Source organism: Lactuca saligna, chromosome 4 (assembly GCF_052625555.1).
Source record: "Lactuca saligna cultivar CGN05327 chromosome 4, ASM5262555v1, whole genome shotgun sequence".
In the NCBI taxonomy this organism is placed as follows: Eukaryota; Viridiplantae; Streptophyta; class Magnoliopsida; order Asterales; family Asteraceae; genus Lactuca; species Lactuca saligna.
This window is the reverse complement of record NC_136420.1, coordinates 114,385,721-114,403,116: the sequence shown is the minus strand read 5'-3', so window position 1 is coordinate 114,403,116 and position 17,396 is coordinate 114,385,721. Positions and strand designations below refer to the sequence as shown.

General features: G+C 37.0%; 1 protein-coding gene across 1 annotated transcript; it reads right to left on the bottom strand.

The window, feature by feature from the left end:
* Positions 1-10,291: 10,291 nt before the first annotated feature.
* On the bottom strand, positions 10,292-14,786 carry LOC145042624 (dual specificity protein phosphatase family protein). Its single transcript, XM_078991079.1, has 11 exons — positions 14,598-14,786; positions 14,351-14,434; positions 13,970-14,121; positions 13,628-13,832; positions 13,369-13,545; positions 13,039-13,199; positions 11,660-12,728; positions 11,427-11,573; positions 11,111-11,338; positions 10,880-11,037; positions 10,292-10,795 (listed from the first exon to the last, which is right to left on the bottom strand). Exons 1-11 carry the CDS (start codon positions 14,646-14,648, stop codon positions 10,462-10,464), a joined length of 2,766 nt encoding a protein of 921 aa, XP_078847205.1. The 5' UTR covers positions 14,649-14,786; the 3' UTR covers positions 10,292-10,461.
* Positions 14,787-17,396: the final 2,610 nt, after the last annotated feature.

Sequence of the window (17,396 nt, the reverse complement as noted above, 5' to 3'; positions counted from 1 at the left end):
GGGGTGACGTGGCACCACCAGAATTGGACACGTGGCACCACCAGAAGGTTGCCACATGCACCAACTCGGCTCGGGAAACGCTGCTCCAGCGAAGCTCGGTTTTGCGAAAAACCCGTTGTAAGTGAGCTACGCCTACACTAGTTTTAATATAGCTTCTAATTAATTATAGTAACATTATTAGGACCTTAAAATAATTATTTGGGCTATTATTATGAGTTATATTGAGTGTTATTTAACGCTTATATAATAATAATAATAGTCAGATTATTAATTTGTTGCGGATATCGGTAGACTAAACCCTAGTGATGTTGATACTAGGTTTTATCGAAGGAAAGTTGTTTTGAGAGTATCGAAGCGCTGTCCGAGTGTTGAGTCACCACCTTTCAAGTGAGTGCATAGTTCTCTTTCATCTTACACATAGATATGAAGTATTTTATATAAATTACGTGCTATGTGTGCATATTATCTGAGTACTTGTAGTCTATGCTAAATGAACGATTTTATACATGTTTTAAATGATTTAAATTGTATATGTATTTTATATCTACGATAATGTTGGGGTAAACATGGGTAGATATAATAAATGGAATATGAGTTGAATGATGAGTTGAGAGGTGTTATAGACCACGAGGTGAGGGTGAGAGGTGGATGATGTGAGAAGCCTTTTTCCCAAATGATGGCCCCGTCATCCAGCAGAGTATGGATGACAACCACAGACTATTCTAGACAGTTAGTGGAACACTAGCAGGCTCGCAACCTGTAGGTGTTGTGAACGATGTGTTCACCCGGTGTACTCTAAACCCTGGTGATCATGCAGACTTGATGCCTAAACCTTGGTGATCATGCAGACTTGATGCCTAAACCTTGGTGATCATGCAGACTTGATACCTAAACCTTGGTGATCATGCCGACTTGATGCCTAAACCCTGGCGACTATGCAGACTTAGTGCCCGTTGTGTAAACCGTGGCAACGATGGACTTTGTGCTGATTCCTTAGGATGATCCTTAGGAATGAATGAACGAGGAATAGCTAATTATTAGGGTAGATCCTTAAGATTAAAGAAGATAATGGGGATGGGTAATTGGGCTGATTGTTTGATTGTTTAAACATAATAATTATATTATTGTGGGTTGAAAACCCTATGTACTCACCAGGTTTTCCAACCTGACCCACTCAGTTTATTTATATCACAGGTGTTGATATGAAGTCACATTACACTGAGAGATTTAAAGAGATGTAGATCACTAGTGTAAATAAATGTAAGTTCTGTTTATGCTTATGTTTCTGTATTAACGATGACATCCCAAACGTTTTGAAATTAATAAAATACGTTTCTTCGAAAATGTTTTAATAACGTATTTATCGTGTTTTTCTGAGAACAAATTCCGCAACATTTTTATTTAAAGAACTCTGATTTTTAAAAAACATAAACAAATTCGGTCTTTTTTGGCCGTGAAAATGGGGATGTCACAGTTGGTATCAGAGCATTAGTTTAAGCGAACTAGGAATATGGATTTATTTCTAGACTTAAACTTAGAATGCTAAGTGATGATTGTGAGGAGTGTGTCAAATAGATTTAGGTAATGCACCTGAATAGACACAAGCACTAGCTTATTTTAGGAATGATGCCTAAATTCCTTTTACGTGCTAAATGATGCTATAGTTTGATCGGATCTATGGTCTGTTGCCGACCGGATCTGGAAACCTTATGTGTTTAGGATTCTAAACGTACGAATACAATATTAGAACTAGCATATAAACGTTTCGGAGTGATAAGGATGATTTAAACATCAATCTTAAGTAAAGGTCTAGATTCACCTTATTCGGTGTATAGATCAAGATGGAAAGGACCCGTAGCGGAAACATGAATGCAAATGGGAACCGAAACCAACCCCCAGTGATTGAGCAAATACCGGTTATGGTAACCGCTGCTGAGCCAATAACAATGGCCGGAGTGCAAGCGATGATCCACGCGATGTTGGATCGTCAAATGGAGGAAACCAAACGTTTGCTCCAGCAAAATTGAGAAGAAGCAACCATACAGATCGAACAGCCTGAGTTGAACGAAGGGCAGACTGAGGAGGGAAACTACAGTGGGACTGTTGGTCAAGCCAACCCACCGATAGTTAGGCAAAACCACCAGGATGGAGGAAATGATGGACGTGGATGCAAATACAAGGATTTCATGGCATCCAAACCACCGAGTCTATCTGGAAGCCCGACGCCGGTGGAAGTCATGAACTGGATCTCCGAGATGGAGACGATGTTTGAGAGTTGCGAGTGTAGCAACAGGCAGAAGACCGCTCTCGCGGTTCCTTTGTTGAAATCTGGAGTACTAAGCTGGTGGAAGCTACTAGCCGATTCGATGCCCAAAGGAGAAGCGAGCAAGATGTCATGGGAGGATTTTCTGGTGCAGTTAAAAATGCAGTACTGCTCTGAGCAGGATCTTCTGGAGATCAACAACAAGTTTCAGAATCTAAAGAAAGGAAAGATGAGTGTCATCGAGTATGCTGCAAGTTTTACAGAGAAAATGAAGCTTGTTCCTTATCTAGTTCCAACTGAGCTCTCCAAGGTCAATAAGTTTTCCCATGGATTACCAGCAGACTTTGGACCAATGGTCAAGCAAGCAACCATTTTGAAAGGAGCCATCTGGGCAGCTAGGAATGTTGAGACCCAGATTAGGGAAAAAGGTCTGGAGAGAGCTGAAGTTGGCTAGAAAAGGAAGCATGAAGGATCTTCAAAATCCAACAAAGAAAGGAAATTCTCAAGGACTGAAGAAGGAGGAGGAGGTGAAACCAAGTGGTGCGAGAAGTGTAAAAAGAAGCACTTCGGGAAATGTAGCGAGGAGGTGACTTGCTACAAATGTGGAAAGACAGGGCATTACGCCAGCAAGTGTGCATCCAACAAGAAGGTGTGTTATGGATGTAACAAAGAAGGGCATATTTCTAGGGACTGCCCGAGGAAAAATAAAGCAGCAAGACCAGAAACGCCACCGAGGCCAAGGGAATTTCACATGATCCTCGACGAAGCAGAAAACCGTGCAAGGAATTAAGGATGAGGACTTCATATCCGAAGATCGAGTTATGCGGTAGCCATAGTATCATATGATGTAGCCTATTAAAGGCATAGTCTAGGGTGAACTTGAACACCTATGTAATAGTTTCAAGAAATAATAAAACCTTCGTTTTGTTATCTGATGTGTTACACTGTTGTGTGATTTTCATGCATGGTGACTTGGGAAAACTACGAGACAATACTTGGGACGAGTATGAGTAGGTGTGAAAGGTAGTAGATGTATATACTACCGGAAGCACATGACTCACGCTTGGATCAGGGAAAGTCACAAGGTTACCAAGAAACTAGTAATTGATTTCGATTCATTCAAGTGTGTTGTTACCATCGTTTCGGTAATGACTAAGACGATTGTTGATATTCCGACCCTAGTGGTCATATCAAATTGAGTCCGACTACGACGAGTATGTTATGTGGTTCAGAGAACCAAGTTCTATGTAGCACCGACTTAAGCCAGAAGAATTAATCAAAGCGATCAGTAGAAGTATCACGGTGGTGGCTAGAGATGCTACCTTTTAAGATGTGACTAGAATATGAAGGAAGGTATAGACTGTTCTGGATTTTGACTCTAAGAGACCTGAGTCTGAGCATTGCAACATACGATGAGAGGTCATGACACATCGGTCCATTGTATTAATAAAATAACTTATCTTAAGTTCGTATCCAGTGAGGATCAAGATTGTGACTTGAAGGTCATAATTTGGAGTCTAACGTGAAATAGAGAGCGTATGCAAGATCGAGCACCGCCTGCAGTCAAGGAGTCTAAGAGTTAGATACTCGTTCGAAGAAACATCGAAGTTATGACTTAGGATGAATAGATAACAAATGGAGTCATCATGTGAGCCCTTTTTCGTTGATGATTCCGGGACGTAATCATCCTAAGGGGAAGATAATTGTAACACCCGTAGATCCGGGCTAGTCAATTTAAAGGCAATAAGGGTCGAAAACGACTTTTCGACAAAAGATTATTTATAATAAATAATCTTAATCAAGTCGTAGAATATGTCTCAAGGTTTCCGTACATATAAAGAACGCCAAAATCCGAGTTATAACGAAGAAGTTATGGCCCGTCGAAGTTTTACGGCAAAACCGGCACGGCACCGGGAAGCGTAAATAGTGAATTTACGATAGAGCGAGATTTATCCTTAGCAATCTAATTGGAATTCGTATAATATGTTAAACTAATAGCGTCAATTAAAAGAACGCCCAAATCTGACTTCGTATGAGGAAGTTATGATTTTTATAAGATTCGGCTTAGCAGTGTACAGCCCGAAACTCGAATTTTAGTTCGAGCGGTTTTTGGCTTACGCGACCTAAATGAGAGTTGAAGATCTCATTAATAGGAACTCAACGGTAAAAAGACAGACGAAAATGGAGTCCGTATGAAGGAGTTATGAATTCTTCGCGGTCATTTAACAGTCTAAACGCCTCCTACTGTTAAATTTGAGATCGGTCGAGAATTAGCCAACGGAGTCTAAATGAAAGTTGTATATCTTGATTTTACCTACGCGTGGATATAAAGAACGTCGAAAACGGAGCTCGTATGCGAAAGTTATGATTTTTCTAAATTTGAAGGCTGATACGCGATAGGGGGTGACGTGGCACCACCAAAATTGGACACGTGGCACCAACAGAAGGTTGCCACATGCACCAACTCGGTGAGTCATGACTCAGACTCGGCGAGTCCATCAGGTTTTTCCACTATAAATAGAGGTGCCGGGTTCCATTCATTCTAACACCTTCCAAACCTTCTTTCTCTCTCTAAACTCTCTCTCTAAGCCTCCCTAACCCCCCTAAAGCCTAGGGTAACTCCCTAGCACGAGGCGGAAGCCCCGGGATGCCCGAAGGCTCCGAGAAAAGAGCCTTTCGGCTCGGGAAACGCTGCTCCAGTGAAGCCCGGTTTTGCGAAAAACCCGCTGTAAGTGAGCTACGCCTATGCTAGTTTTAATATAGCTTCTAATTAATTATAGTAACATTATTAGGACCTTAAAATAATTATTTGGGCTATTATTATGAGTTATATTGAGTGTTATTTAACGCTTATATAATAATAATAATAGTAAAATTATTAATTTGTCGCGGATATCGGTAGACTAAACCCTAGTGATGTTGATACTAGGTTTTATCGAAGGAAAGTTGTTTTGAGAGTATCGAAGCGCTGTCCGAGTGTTGAGTCACCACCTTTCAAGTGAGTTCATAGTTCCCTTTCATCTTACACATAGATATGAAGTATTTTATATAAATTACGTGCTATGTGTGCATATTATCTGAGTACTTGTAGTCTATGCTAAATGAACGATTTTATACATGTTTTAAATGATTTAAACTGTATATGTATTTTATATCTACGATAATGTTGGGGTAAACATGGGTAGATATAATAGATAGAATATGAGTTGAATGATGAGTTGAGAGGTGTTATAGACCACGAGGTGAGGGTGAGAGGTGGATGATGTGAGAAGCCTTTTTCCCAAATGATGGCCCCGTCATCCAACAGAGTGTGGATGACAACCACAGACTATTCTAGACAGTTAGTGGAACACTAGCAGGCTGGCAACCTGTAGGTGTTGTGAACGATGTGTTCACCCGGTGTACTCTAAACCCTGGTGATCATGCAGACTTGATGCCTAAACCTTGGTGATCATGCAGACTTGATGCCTAAACCTTGGTGATCATGCAGACTTGATGCCTAAACCTTGGTGATCATGCCGACTTGATGCCTAAACCCTGGCGACTATGCAGACTTAGTGCCCGTTGTGTAAACCGTGGCAACGATGGACTTTGTGCTGATTCCTTAGGATGATCCTTAGGAATGAATGAACGAGGAATAGCTAATTATTAGGGTAGATCCTTAAGATTAAAGAAGATAATGGGGATGGGTAATTGGGCTGATTGTTTGATTGTTTAAACATAATAATTATATTATTGTGGGTTGAAAACCCTATGTACTCACCAGGTTTTCCAACCTGACCCACTCAGTTTATTTATATCACAGGTGTTGATATGAAGTCACATTACACTGAGGGATTTAAAGAGATGTAGATCATTAGTGTAAATAAATGTAAGTTCTGTTTATGCTTATGTTTCTGTATTAACGATGACATCCCAAACGTTTTGAAATGAATAAAATACGTTTCTTCGAAAATGTTTTAATAACGTATTTATCGTGTTTTTCTGGGAACAAATTCCGCAACATTTTTATTTAAAGAACTCTGATTTTTAAAAAGCATAAACAAATTCGGTCTTTTTTGGCCGTGAAAATGGGGATGTCACACATTTGTGGTTACTAGACTTATCCAAGTGGGAGACTGTTGTATTAGTGCCTAAGCCCGTAACGATATTTGGTAAGTACTTAACCCGTTTGTGCATGATCCTTTTGGGTTGCCTTCACCAAAGCAACTTGAATGGAGAAATAAATAGAGAAAGAGGTTATTATGATTTATTAATATGTTATAAGAATAATGTATTAAAAGAGAAATCATATTTGTTTAATTAATATTGGTCAATAATTAATTAGGAATTAATTTTGTGATCAAGTGTAATTAATTAAACTAAAGGGGCTGAATTGTAATTATGTGATAGTTGCAAAGTAGGGCAATGGTTACCCTAAATATAGGTAGGACGAATTCAAGGGATAAGGCCTCCTTGAAATCGTCCAAGGATAAGGGTTATTAAGACCTATCTTATGGTTACTTGGTAGGCAAGCAACTAGATAAGGATAAGGACCGAAACCCTAATCTCTAGCCTATATAAAGACACCTAAGGCCATAGAAATTGTCCCCACTTGATCCCTAGGATTCCTAGAGCCGATTTCTATCTCTCCTCTTCTCTCTCTATTGCCTCTCCAATTTCTTGTGGTGTTTGTGAGCCTTTAGAGGTACTACACTTGTGGTACTTGCTTTCAAGACTTAGGGTTTGAAGATTTGAGTTGTTATTACAATATAACAACAAGAGGTATGTGATCTATCTTTCTATGTGAATTTCGAAAAATACTAGGAGCATGCTAGGGTTCTTCATGTGTTCATAATGTTGTGTATCTAATAGTGAAAACATAGATCCAAATCTAGGGTTGCATGCACACATAAGATTGTTTGTTCAAAACCCATCAACAAATACACTACATTTAGTATTGTTATAAATGTTGAACTTTATATATATATATAGGGGAGGGTTCAATTGAGAAAAAAAAAGGTTGAGAATGAGGGAATCCATTCTCAGCCAATCATTTATTTTTGCCGCAAAAGCCTCCAACGTAGCGGCGGAAATGGGAAAGGAATGCACATGTGTTTTCTAACAAAACATATTTCTTTAAACTATGTTAATCATTACCTTAATATATATACAAAAACATAGTTTTGTTCGTTTTTTTATAATTTTTTGAAGCTATTTTTATCAAAAAAATGATTTTAAATATACCAAAATTCATGATTTTTTATTCTCTACAAATAGACATCTATATTGATATAGTTTTAATATAAAATAAATATATATATATATATATATATATATATATATATATATATATATATATATATATATTTCCAGCTATCGTTATTCATAAGTGAATAAAAATGCATCAGGTTTTATTACAGTACATTTGTTATTCACTTATGAATAAAAATTATGATTTTTTTTACAATTTAAGTATCATTCATATATGAATATAGCATATAATAAACATAGTATGTTCATATTTTAATATTGGACGATACATTCACTTATGAATATTAACATAGTATATTCACTTGTGAATATTAGATGGTATATTCACTTATGAGTATTAAATGATATTTCATATGTGAATATTACGTAGTATTATATGGTATATCACATGTGAATATTATATAGTATATTCACTTGTGAATATTAAATGATATATTCACTTATGAATATTTGAAGGTATTTTGACAAATATATATAATTTTTATATGTTATTCACATATGAATAATATACATATTTCATATTTGTTTTGTATTTTTAATAATCATATACTGATTCAGGTGAGAAAAAACATATTCATATGTGAATATAACGTGGTAATTTAGTTTATGCATTTCATCAAACAGTTGAAGTGTATACAAGTTAACTATTTTAAAAATGTTAAAAACATCAAGTTATCAATTACAAATCATCATATACTTCCGATTTCGACTTCAGATGCGACATCCTATGTCTGATCGATTTCTCATTTTGATTTTGATTCCGAAAATCCGATTGGGAACGTGTGAGTACCGATTCTGAGTCCTTCAATGTCGACTATGACTGCGAGTCCAGAACTCCGATTCCAATTTCATGAACAACGAAGAAATTTCGGTTTAGTTGAAGAAATCTAGATGATTATTGAAGGTTGGAGGAAAATTTTTGATGATGAACGAACTGTTATCGAATTCTCTATAGTTACGTATTTGAGATTGAAGGTTATTAACATATTTACAAGTTTTCCACCGTGTCTTTTTATGCTTAGATTAAATGAGTGACTGAGAATAATTCCCCCATTCTCAATCTTTTTTATTTTCTCAATTGAACCCACCTATATATATATATATATATATATATATATATATATATATATATATATATATATATATATATATATATATATATATATATATAATGATTTTTAGTTTTTGTTGGGATGGAGAGGAGAACAAGGTTTTTGAAATCAATGAGAACTTGGATATTCTTGAAGGATCGTGTGAACACTCTTTGAATGTGATATTTCGACCCAATGGCTAGGTTACACGAAATCCAGATTATATGGATAATCCTTCAAGGAATAATCTCATCGCAAGACACTTATATGAGGCCATGAAGAAGGGTTTATAAAGAATTCAAATTCTTTTAATTACCAAAGATAAGTATCAATCAACATTAAATACTAATTATATCCCATAAATAAGGGATGACAGTTTCAAAGATAATTATAAAGAATATATTATGAAAGTGGGTGTAGCCACCTTGACCTTGCCATTTGGTAGATCAAACTCGTTTTATACAAATGTGCACCATACACCTCCTAACTTGTAATCCTAACTTGTAATAAAATCAAGAGTTCAACTCTATTGGTAATTTGTAAACTCTATCATGCTAAAATGACCCAACAACACTAAAACCACCAATAGTTTTGGGTTGTTGCAAGTCATTACCTTTTACGACCCTCCACTCTTGTGGGCCTATGTGAACATTTACCATACACATGCTTTAGTTCGGGACTAACCAAGGCGATTGTGTACATCTTCATATGAGAGATTAACGGGTTGTATTTTTGATAATTAACGAGATGAGGGTTCAAATCACTTAAAAGTAACACTTTAACAAAACATCGTTTAGAAATAAGTATGCGTTGGATGTCATAATGAATTGTTTAAGAAAATATGCCCTTACTAATCGCTTTATTTTTGTGGACCTGACCTCGAATAGCTATTTTAAAATATGATTTGCTCCATTATACATAAAAAATAAATTTTAGCAGTAATAAAACATATTGAAAATATTTACTACAAAGTCCAGTGAAAAAATAGAATATCATATATGCTTAAGTCATTTTCAATAACATATATTTTTCAATATTTTTATTATCCAATTTTTTATCATTATAACTATAATCTTAATTTTCAAATTTCTAATACAATTTCATGTTATAATATGGTTCAAAATAATGACAATGTTTCATATGCACGTTTTAATTTAATAGAACAATTATTATTCCATAGTTAATAACAATAAATTATTTATTTTTAGAGTAAATTACTGAAATCATCCCTGTGGTTTGATCAAAATTGCATATTTGGTCCCTAACTTTTTTTTTGCACTCGGATCTTCCCTGTGGTTTGATTTTGTTGCATTTTTCGTCCCTGTGGTTTGATTTTGTTGCATTTTTATCCCTTACATAAAGTTAGGGACCAAACATGCAACTTTTACCAAACCATAGGGACGAAAAACGCAACAAAATCAAACCACATGGACGAGTGCAAAAAAAGTTAAGAGACCAAACGTGCAATTTTGACCAAACCACAGGAACGATTTCAGTAATTTACTCTTATTTTTAACAATTTATATTTTTCATATCTAAACACCTTTCATCTTAAAATGATTTTTCATTTTTAAAACACCTTTCATATTATTTCACCTTTTGTCTTAAATCAGTTTCAGTATTTTAAAACATTTTTCATCTTTAAATCATTGCTTGGTAAAGGAGTGCAATGGACTTAACTGTCTAACCAATGTTATCTCAGCATATATCATCTGACTATAACCGTTTAACTTTTATTTAAAGTTTTTACATTGTACACGCTTAAACCTGTAGCTGTATGTACAATTATAAAACCGATGTTGGCAATTTAATTTTCACAAACACAAATAAAACGTGGCAGTTTGCATATGTGATTTAATCGCTTGAATGAGATTGTCTTGGCGTTGAAATGTTGAGTGCCTCCAAAACCTTTTGAATCTCCATGCTCATGGCACTGTCTACACTCCCTGATGACAACTTCTTATGAGATTTCTGCAAATGAAGCTTCAGTGAGCTGCTGCTTAACCCCGCATTCTTCCCACATATCGGACACACCTTCATTGATGGCTTCTTCTGTTGCCATTCCATTGAAACCTTCCCATGCACCTTCCTCTCCACCTCCACAAGTACACGGGCAAATCCGTCATTTGGCTGCGCTCTCCTGTGTACCCTTCTTAGCTTGTTCCATGCCTTCGACAAAGTCAGCTTCCTTCACATCAAAATCAACACATAATTTTCAACTACCCTTGTGTTTATAATAACTGTGTGTGTAAAGACAGACTCTTTCACTTACTTCCTCATCATTAAGTATGCAAGAACAACTGTAGCACTCCTGCTTCTCCCTTCAAAGCAATGAACCAGAACCTTTCCACCTTTTTGTTCAACAGCTTCAATAAATTGATGAGCTTCTTCAAAGATCTGACTGATGTCTGCTTCTTCTTCATCACCTATCTGTTCATGTTCATCAATCATCATCACAACCCCTTTTAAAAAAAAAAAAAGGAAAGATTAATTAATCACTTACAGAAAAGTTTTGATACTCAAACAAATCTGCACGTTGAGATTCAGCCTGTCCGATTTCATTAGAACACAGACACAATATATGTGTAATCCCTAAATGCTGCAGTGTGTAAACAGATCTTGCAGCTAATGCCCCTCCAATGAATAGGCTGTTTGTGATGAGTGAAGGTTTTTCTGTGTTTCCAGCATCAGATATTAATGATATCCTCTCAAGAATATGCTCAAGCCTGAGCTGTAAGTTGCATAAACAAACAAACAAACACGAAGTTAATAAGGATTCAGATGCTTGTTGTTAATATGGAAAATAGTGATATTTTTACCTTCAATTCATAAGCATCAACAACAGAATTACTCTCACTGCCCTCGAAAAACCCTGAAGTGAAGTTATTCTCTTGGCAGAGCTTTACTGCTTCATTTTTAAGTAATTCGTTCCATTGTTCTAGTTCTTTGTTTAGTTCAGCATCAACCTGAGGAAGATCAATATTTTAAAAAGATAAGTTTAGAAACATGAGATTTGAGTTATTATTATTAATGAAGAGTAAAACAAAGTAACCTTAGCATATTTATGAAAATCGCGTAGCTTTGAGGTGATACGCATGCTGCGAAGAGGTTCAGATGCACTCCCTTTATTACTAGACTTTCCATGTGAAATTGGAGAAATGGAGTCAAAATTGTCTTTGCAACCTGAAGATAATGCCACTTTTGAAGAAGCTGTTTTCTGTGTTTCTGTATCATTACAACAACCCTCCTGTGTATCACCCTGTCCTTTACCTTGTGGTGAAACACAGTGTGATGGAGATTCAAGAATCATCAAATCCTCTTTATCAAAATCACCACCAGAAGATTTATCAATAATGTTCATGAAACTCTTTAAAAGACTATCCAACTTCTGGTGAAGTGTGAGAAGAAATATATGAAAACTCTGTAAGTTCATGAGAGCTGCACGAAACCCACTTCTGAATTCATGAACAACCGAAATCATGTCTTTGAAGGGCGAATTGTCCGGAGTTTCCATGGCTTCTTGAGGGACTCCTAGTTTCCCACTTGTTATTTCATATAAAAGATGTGATGCGTATTCAGGGCTGTTGATTAAAAGCTCAACAAGTTTCGGGTAGTTTTCTTGATCATGTGCGCGTTTTCCGGCGGGCGGCCGCCGGGGGACGCCGGAATCAATGGCTACAATGTCAAAATCACCGATTATGGGATCGATTGTGATTTGTCTTTTTAGGGGTTTTTCAGAAGAGATTGGAGATCCTATAGCATCAGAAAGATCAGAGCTTTTTGATGATGATAACTCGGATCCATCCACACTCATTCTGCTATCTACTGAGGTTGACCTTCTTTCTTTCTGTAATGCCCGAATTACCCTTGGTCTGTATCTTTTGATAGCAGAATCAAAGGCTTCTTCTAACGCATCCCTATTTGCAGTTGCCATTTTGTCTGCTAAAAGTAAATTTGCAGAATTGCCCCTCCAACGAAGGTAACGACATGGAAGTCTGTCTTCATTTCTGATAACAAGATCCAACATTAAAATTCTCCCAAGGGCAGCTGCTGTCTTTTCTGCAGCTTCTTGTGTTTTAAATGGACTTGAACTTTCCAGTAGAGGACATCCATGCACATAACTGTCAAATGTGTAAAAGGGTAAATTGTAATGTTTATTTACAAGAATTTTTAAGGGCACATTGCTAGAAATAGCAACATGTCTTTACCAATAATAGCACTATGTAACAAATAAAGTGCAATCTCCATAGTGTTATCAAAATGCTAAAAAAAATAAAGTTCATTGATACTATCGGTTAAAAAAATTATTAAGTAGGTTATATACTATGAGTCAAAAGTAAAGTCCATTGACCATATTGGTAGATAGGGTAAAGTACGTTTCTATTGTCTACAATTTTCCCAATTTGCAATTATAAAGTTATTGAAGTGTACTTCATGAGATAAAGACATCGGCTGAGTTCAAGAGCTTCTAGAAGTTCTGAGCATGTGACTTCACCAACTTCATCTCCATCAGAAACTGCTGCTTCTTTTGCTTTTTCTGCAGCTTCTTTGATCTTTAACCACTCATTACTACAGTTGTGAATGACTCTAGCCTGAAAAAGTTCAAATGTTGTAAGAAGTTTGCAGGGATAAATTTATGAAAATGATGAATCCAATATATATATATATATATATATATATATATATATATATATATATATATATATATATATATATATAGAGAGAGAGAGAGAGAGAGAGAGAGTAAGAAAGTGTAATAACTTGTGGAGTTCTGACACCAAGCCATCTTGCAAATTCATAGCCAAGGCGTTCAGATTGTGTAGCCATTCTAGAAGAAGCTATTTTTATTACAGCTGCTGCTTCCTTAGGGAGAAACTCACGACTTTCATTGTTGTTGAATAGTGCAAAGAATACAACTCCACCAGAATTCACTGTCACCTATATTCAATACAAACACAAACCCTAATTTGTAAGTTTTCAAGAAAGAAGATGAAAGGGAAGAACTCCTGAATTCACATACCTCTAATGCTTTACTCATTTCATCCTCTGAATGCTCATTGCTACTGCTATGTTCAGTGTGATGAAGTGAAGAAAGCATGTCCCAAGAGAAGGAGCTTGGATCAATGTTCAACATAGCAGCCTTACCAAGTCTTTCCCACAAACTGATTTCTGCAACTTGCTCAAAAAGAGGAGAATTTTTTGATTCCAAGCTTAAATCTCCTGCACTGAACAGTAATGATCACAATTACAGATTAAGCTATCAAAGATTCCAATTATCCCAATCTGTATGATTGGTTCATTCATCCATTCCAAATGGCAAATTACCAATTCATCAAACAAATTTTATAAAATGGAAGATCACCTCAAGAGCATATTATCAAGTCTTTGAGGGCGATGAGGGCGATGAGGGAAGCCAGAGGACTTATACTTGCCACTACGCTTCCGTACTAACTCCAACCATTGAGTAAATCGAAACGCAGGGCCTGCTGCAATATCACCTAACATGTACAATACCTGCAACAACCAAGAGCATTCATCTCTATAACTAATCAACATAATATTCCCTCCATTCAAAAGCCCTTTCCATAATTCATAAAGATTGGAGATACACATGAATGAGTTGCAGCCTCGAGGGAATTGATCCATGACTCGTTTTAGAAAAACAATAATGATAGTCTCACAAAGTGGACTACAACAGTGAAATGGAGATAAAAAATAAATGAAAGAGAGTAGGGTAACGAACACGAGAGGTGACGGTTAGGGGCAGAGGGGCATCAGTGTCGTCAGATCCGAGATCATACTCCTTATACTTTTCTTCTTCTTCTTTCTGCATATTCATGCATATACATACATAAATTAGACAATAAATTAAGGGCACGGAGCAATGTAGAACCCTAGATCCGACGTAATAACGTACAGGTGTGTATTTGAATTGAAAATGAAAAGGTAATTCGGAAAAGCTTTTGAAATGATGAAGAGAAGTTGGTTACCTGAAGAGAGAGAGCGTAAAGGTCATCTTTGGTTTCATTGGCCGCCATCATTTGAATTGGATAAAGCTGTTTGCGACCTTTTTATGTTTTTTTTCCTATTGTTTCCCGCTTTTTCGGGATCTACGAAAGAGATACAGGAAGGCCGGAGACGGTTGCAATCGGTTTTTAACCGTCCAACACACGGCGGTGGAGGGTGGCAATATATACTCTCCTTCCGGGTTGATAACAAAAAACGAACCAATGTTTGGCAAATTGTCGTAAAGTCCCCCGACCATCTCTTTTGAACAGATTGGGTCCCTGAAACTGTCAACTAGCCAAACATTTGAAATTTCTCTCAAAAACTTCAAATGTTGATACCACGTACGGGCCTGATGGTGGCCAGGTGGCATGTCCATGACGACTGTGCACATTATCCCCATCTCCACGGCCATGTCATTTTGTGGTTCATGACACAAGGTGAAACAGATGGATCTCTCTCTCTCGCGCGCGCGTTAGGAGTACACCGACAACCATAGTGAGGGTGTTGTTTGCTAACCTAGAAGCTCTTCATGCTCCTTGGTTGTGGGGACTATATCGGAAAGTCTAAGACATATTTTGGATGTGAAAAACAAAAGGCTTTGTGGGGAATTATACGAAAAAAACATTAGGTTGCAAAATAAGTGACTCGTGTAACATCCTATTTTCACAGCAAAAAAGAAATCATTTTTTATTAAGGTAAAACTTCATATTATAAGATTCGTATTAAGAAAACCATTTGTTCCAAATCACATTTGTTGAAAATCAAAGTAAGATGATAACGTGGAATCTTCATTATTGCTGATGAATATGTATAGTCACGCCTTTACCTTCCCATGGTTTACCGATGATACCTGAAAAACAATAATAGTGGGTAAACACGAAGCTTGGTGAGTTGCCCCAAAATACTCCACACAAAAACATACAAGCATGCATATCGGGTCCTCAGTCATCGGACTGGAATACCCCCGACTCATAGTCTCCTTATTGGAATGCCTCGGGTTTGTTGGCATGTCGCCTCAACCCAACCGCTCCTCCTAAGCCTCCGTACCTACGGCTTACAACCGGCCTGCACCTGGTATCTTGGCCTACAACACATAGCAGGATCACCTCAACCTCGTCTGCTATCATATGTCGACATATAAACAATCAAGGATCAACTAGGCACATAATACAGACAATTATCAGTCATACAACTCATTACCGCCTACTAGACCCCTCAGCACATTGCCCCGCTACCAACTAACCTCGAATGTGTAACCATAAGTAACTAGAGGTGAGATAGCCACCCGAATAGATGATCCTACTCTAGAGCCACAACCAAACAATGAACATGCAAGAAAGCCTATATCAAGAGTTCTCAGGCTATCCTACATGACCACATACAACCCCTAGGCAGTCCACTAGACGATAACTAGCCTACTGGTACTCTAACCAACATAACCACTATTGTTGCATCCTACCACACCAGGATATATATATATATATATATATATATATATATATATATATATATATATATATATATATATATAGATATAGCAGATCACTACAATATAGCAACATCCTATACACACGGATACATAAACGACTCACCAAGGAATGTGTAACCATATGTACCCAGATGTGAGATAGACACCCAAACAGATGATCTGTAACGTCCCAATAATAAGAACCAAAATTTTCACTTTTTAAATTAATAAAACCAGTATCCCAAAAACATCATCATACAAATCTAGATAAAACAAATGTATCAATCATCATATCACATTAGAGTAATTCAAGAAAATGTGGATTGAGGTGGTGTGTGTTCTGCAATTATCCCGAGCTCTTCCCTTTGGAACTGGAAGTACCTGAAACATAAAGTGAAAATCGTAAGCACAAAGCTTAGTGAGTTCCCTAAAACACCACATTTCATACATAATAAACACATAATAGGACTTGCTCGACATCGAGCCCTGATCGGTAAACATATCTGTTAGTCATTGGGCCCCACCTAGTATACATATAAAACATATAAACATATAAACTCATAACACATGCAATAATCACAAAAGATACATAGCATACATAATGGTCATCGGCCCCCGCCCGGTAAGCATACGAGTAAATAACACATGCAAGATTCACGCAAACATCTAGCATCCTAACATACTATAATTATGGGCTAGCATTGGTGCCTTTGACCTGCTAAACATTGTGAACAAACTCACCTTGAATTGCTGAATCACACTAATAAATATATGGCTACTGATCCGACAAATCCCCGAGCTATCGATACCAAATAACATCCAATTAATAACTGGATTCCAATCCATAACCATCAGTCAGGTAAAAATACCATTACCCCTTACATGGTTTGGTCCAATACTAAGTCCCAAATCTACAATCCAAAAGCCCCAATTATGGCCCAATTTTCCAAATTGTGCCAAAATCCTTTTTAGGCCTTCACCAAGTGCATCTAGAATAAGCATCAGCCCAAAACCCGATGACCCAACAAGGCCCTAATCATCTAAGCCCAAAATATGGCCCACACCGAAGACCAAATATTCCAAGGCCCAACGTACTGAGTACGTGGGGCGTACTCAGCTCGTACGCACAGTGTACTCACCTTAGGGCTTGTACGCTAAGCGTACCTGCTTTTACGCCCAACATACTCCCTCATTCAGCCAACTTTCATTTCCAGCTCTTAACTGATTAAGACATCACCCTAAAACTTAGATCTGACTTCCTTGGGCTGGTTTATTGTGTAAAGTTGCTAAATTTACGTGCATGCATGGCTTA

Bases quoted from the DNA above. Each gene is read 5' to 3' on its own strand.
- LOC145042624 (XM_078991079.1), bottom strand. From the start codon at position 14,648: ATGATGGCGGCCAATGAAACCAAAGATGACCTTTACGCTCTCTCTCTT. The intron at 13,833-13,969 runs GTGATCTTCCAT...ATTACTGTTCAG, and splicing joins CTTGATAATATGCTCTTGAG to TGCAGGAGATTTAAGCTTGG. The intron at 13,546-13,627 runs GTATGTGAATTC...TATTGAATATAG, and splicing joins AAATGAGTAAAGCATTAGAG to GTGACAGTGAATTCTGGTGG.